The sequence below is a fragment of the Propithecus coquereli genome, unplaced genomic scaffold (assembly GCF_000956105.1).
Source record: "Propithecus coquereli isolate 6110/MARCELLA unplaced genomic scaffold, Pcoq_1.0 Scaffold773, whole genome shotgun sequence".
NCBI lineage: Eukaryota > Metazoa > Chordata > Mammalia > Primates > Indriidae > Propithecus > Propithecus coquereli.
Window position 1 is genome coordinate 539,361 of NW_012153874.1, and position 4,191 is coordinate 543,551.

At 37.3% G+C, this 4,191-nt stretch overlaps 1 protein-coding gene across 2 annotated transcripts in view; it reads left to right on the forward strand.

Annotated features, from left to right (window-relative positions):
• ANKRD29 (ankyrin repeat domain 29) overlaps positions 1–3,358 on the forward strand; it is a 50,302-nt gene extending 46,944 nt beyond the window's left edge. For both annotated transcript variants that reach the window (XM_012662680.1, XM_012662681.1), the window contains one exon: positions 1,596–3,358. In XM_012662680.1, coding sequence (XP_012518134.1) covers positions 1,596–1,679 — 84 coding nt within the window. In that variant the 3' untranslated portion in view covers positions 1,680–3,358. The remainder of the gene's footprint in view (positions 1–1,595) is intronic.
• Positions 3,359–4,191: the final 833 nt, after the last annotated feature.

Genomic DNA, 4,191 nt, shown 5'->3' on the forward strand with positions numbered 1-4,191 from the left:
GTCAGGCTGGTTTCGAACTCCTGAGCTCAAACAATCCGCCCGCCTCGGCCTCCCAGAGTGCTAGGATTACAGGCGTGAGCCACCGCGCCCGGCCCAGAACTATTTCTCGAAAGACTATATTCCACTGGATTTCCTTTGCACATTTGGAAGGTCCAAATCAATGGAAGACACAAAAGTGGACCTATTTCTGGCCTCCGTATGCTGTTCTATACTCTTAAATTCTGATGCATTTAGTGGTGTGATACAATAAACGTTTTCTCTTGCTCGTGTGAAATCCAGTTGGCACTGGGCTTGGAGGGACGTATGTTTCGTGTGAAATCCAGTTGGCACCGGGCTGATGGAGGATCTGACATTTTCAACATGTGGTTTCCAAAGTCGTCTCAGGTTGACATCCAGTTGGAAGAAGATAATGGGTAGACGATCACATGGACGGGTTTTATGGACATGGCCTTATATGTGACATACATCACTTTGACCTAAATTTCATTTTCCAGAACTCAGCCACGTAGGTAAACTTAGGTACAGGGGCGGAGAGGGTGAGAAATTATTTCTTCCCAGACTGTTACACTCAAATCTGTACTGTAGGATGTAAATATGAGCTTTAGACACACACTTAGATGGCTTGGCCACACTAAAGCAGGAAAGGTGCATGAAATAACTACAAAATCCAGAAAGGGAGACTAAGATCATATAATTGATTGTTCAAACTTGAATAAATATATTTAAATTTTTTACTAAAGCAGGAAAGGTGCATGAAATAACTACAAAATCCAGAAAGGGAGACTAAGATCATATAATTGATTGTTCAAGAATTAATAAATATATTTAAATTTTTCTCAGTTTTAATTTCTAAAACAAAAGTTTGTTAGAGTCTTTAATAATTTTTAAGAGTGTAAAGAGGTCCTAAGACCAAAATGTTGGAGAACCACTGCCCCATAACACCTATTGCTGGCTGGCTCACTAAATGCTTAAAGAATGTATCTCAGCAGCAATGTGACAAGATAGGACTGACAGTGACACTGGGTTGGGTGGAATATTTTAGCCACTGAAGCGGTTCTTTCCCAGGCATCTCTCATGCTCTGGACATCTTCTGATTCTGCCTTCTCATCAAAAGATACCTGTCCTGGCCGGGCGCGGTGGCTCACGCCTGTAATCCTAGCACTCTGGGAGGCCGAGGCGAGCGGATTGTTTGAGCTCAGGAGTTTGAGACCAGCCTGAGCAAGAGTGAGACCCCATCTCTACTATAAATAGAAAGAAATTAATCAGACAACTAAAAAATATATAGAAAAAATTAGCCGGGCATGGTGGCGCATGCCTGTAGTCCCAGCTACTCGGGAGGCTGAGGCAGAAGGATTGCTTGAGCCCAGGAGTTTGAGGTTGCTGTGAGCTAGGCTGACGCCATGGCACTCACTCTAGCCCGGGCAACACAGTGAGACTCTGTCTCAAAAAAAAAAAAAAAGAAATATAAAAAGAGTGAGTTCATTGGAGGTTTTTCATTAGTGAAGGAGAAAGTGTGGGTCAGATGTCCCTCTTTGGTGTCCCTAGAGCCGCACCAGCTGTGAACATTCACTAATGGCCATCTTATCTTCTTTCAGGCCAATAAACTTCCAGCAGAACTAACCAAAAATGAACGTATATTGCGTCTCCTCCGAAGTAAAGAAGGTCACAGGAAAAGCTAACTTAGTTCTATATGTGACGGAAAGATGGAAACCTTAACCTCATTGTCCAAAAGGAAATTGCTTTTCAAACAGTGTTGGAAATTCTTTTAAGAAAAAAAATGCCCAGAATGGCCACCCTGTGGGTCCCTGACAAAGAAGAGCTATGCTCTGGACACTGAGTCAAGAAAAGAGCAACTCAGGGATCCCTTCCTTCAACCTCTGACCGTGGGCTTCCCACACTGCCCTGTAACTCAGCTCCAGGGGGCCTGGCATATTCATGGATTCCACAGAAACTCATTTTCAACTGTGCTAACATGGGTCTCTCACTTAAACTCTAAGATGGACAGGGTTCTCAGTATAAACAAGGAGACAGAAAGCTTTGTTCCTTTTAAACTGAAAGACTAACCCTCCATGAATTGACACACTTTTGCTTTTGTGTTAAATATAGGTGTACTAAAATATATAGATCCATCATATTTTACATACGTATGTATGCCATTTCAGTGGAAAATGTTTTCTTCTACCCAAGGGTCATAGCCATGATTATTATGAATCAATGATGTGTAACCATACATTATTAAAAAGCCACTTCTGACATTCCACTGTGTGCTACTCAAAGGACTGTTGAACTATAGAAAAGACAAATGGCGCATTTGTGAGTTGATCCTTGTCTTATTTGTGACATGTACAAATCATTTTTACTTAGACTCTGTGTTGTAGGTATGTTAGGTTACCAGCGGAGTATTTGGAGATTCGTAAAATTATAAACCACGAGAAATTTAGGCTTGTCTCTTTGATCTTTTATTTTGGTTCTACTGTTGAGAAACTATTTCCCAGGCCGTAAGTAAGTAGCCCTAATATGCTGTGGAATCTTGAGCTTCCAATACTGCATTGCCTGATACACTGACTTTGAGATCCCCTTGGATAAAATGTGATATATGCAAGTACAATGTGTTACTATTACTATTGCAGGAGTATGTATAATAAAAGACTGTTATTAGCATTTAATAAGTGCTCATCTATGCATGTTCTTGGATTGATTGATTCTAAGAAAGAAACCTGAGCTTTATTGAATTATTCCTTTGAGCAGGATGAAAATTTATATTCAATGCACTTTATAATCAATGGTGTCTAAATGTCTTGGTCAGTGCCTAACTGCACACACAAAAATTAAACTTTATTTCTATAATCTACCATGATAAATACTGCTGGTATTTCTGTTATTTAAACACATCTTTAGTTTTCTTGTTCATGTTCTGCTCCAGTTCCCAGCCAATGTTCTATGTAAAGACACATAAAGATGGAGGGAAACATAGTCCCGAAAGAATTTTTGTTCAGTAAATAACAGAATAGAGTTTTTGAAATTAGAAGATATTCTCTTAAAATTTGTGATTAATGCAGCAAAAATCAGTTTATTTTGATCAATGTCACAAGTAAAGCCAGTGATGAGCAATGCATAGCCCCCAGAGATGCCTGTAGCCTGACTAGCTATGCAAAAAGCCTATGATCTAATTTCAGGATGAAAGATTAGAAAGCTCTGTGTTGCTAAAACACCTAGATATAAACATTTTGATAGCTAAAAAACAATGTCAGTTTCCTCAATGTCATTCTCTTATTCCGCAAAGTTGTACAAATACACGGTTTCCCCTATGGGAATTTCAAAAAGCTATATTCATTTTGAAGAAGAAAATATTAATAATATGGCCTTAAATGCTTTATGTTTTCTTCTTATTTAGCCCTTATGCCAAAAATAGTTGCTTATCACTGATATAAAACAAAATATTAATATGGGTATTGATAATAAAGTTCCAAAAGACAAAATGGGATGAATGTCAAACATAATGTTTTTCACTTAAACATGTCATTGGCCTATTACTTAAATTGTTTTAAGTGGATAATGTTCTTGAACAATATTATAGCCCTCAAAATGAACCCAGTAGCTTTAACAATATGTAGGCCTTCTTACTGTATTGAAGAGGCATCTAACTTAGAAGGATTTGATCTAGATGAAATTATGGTATTATCCATACCAAAGACTGTACAAAAGTTCTGTTATTTTAAAAACTGCATTTTAGTTTGTGCACATGTACATGATTTTTATTTTATGTTATTCTAATTCACTAGTCAGTTAGCTCTGCATCCTAAGACTTAAAACTAGCAATTCCTATGCAAATTGTCTGCTTAATTGAACTACAAACTTTTTCATTACATTCATTTGTTTCATAATACATTCCATGTTCTAATTCAAAATAAAGTTAACATACTACTCAATTTGCCTTTGCTGCTTTTTTCTGTTTGTTTTTAATCAGAAGTTATTGCTTATGTGATTTTTAATAGCATGGAATTTTAGAGTGAGTAATTCAACTCTGTTGGTAAATATATTGTTGTTTGGGACCCTGAATAGCTCTTTAAGTTTTATTTTACTAATGGACCTATAATTTCATTATTTCTACTGTGGAGAATGTTTGTAATGATTCCAAAAAGTTTTCATCCCAGCAAAAATTCCTAGAATAGTTACTGAAAATAGAAAATT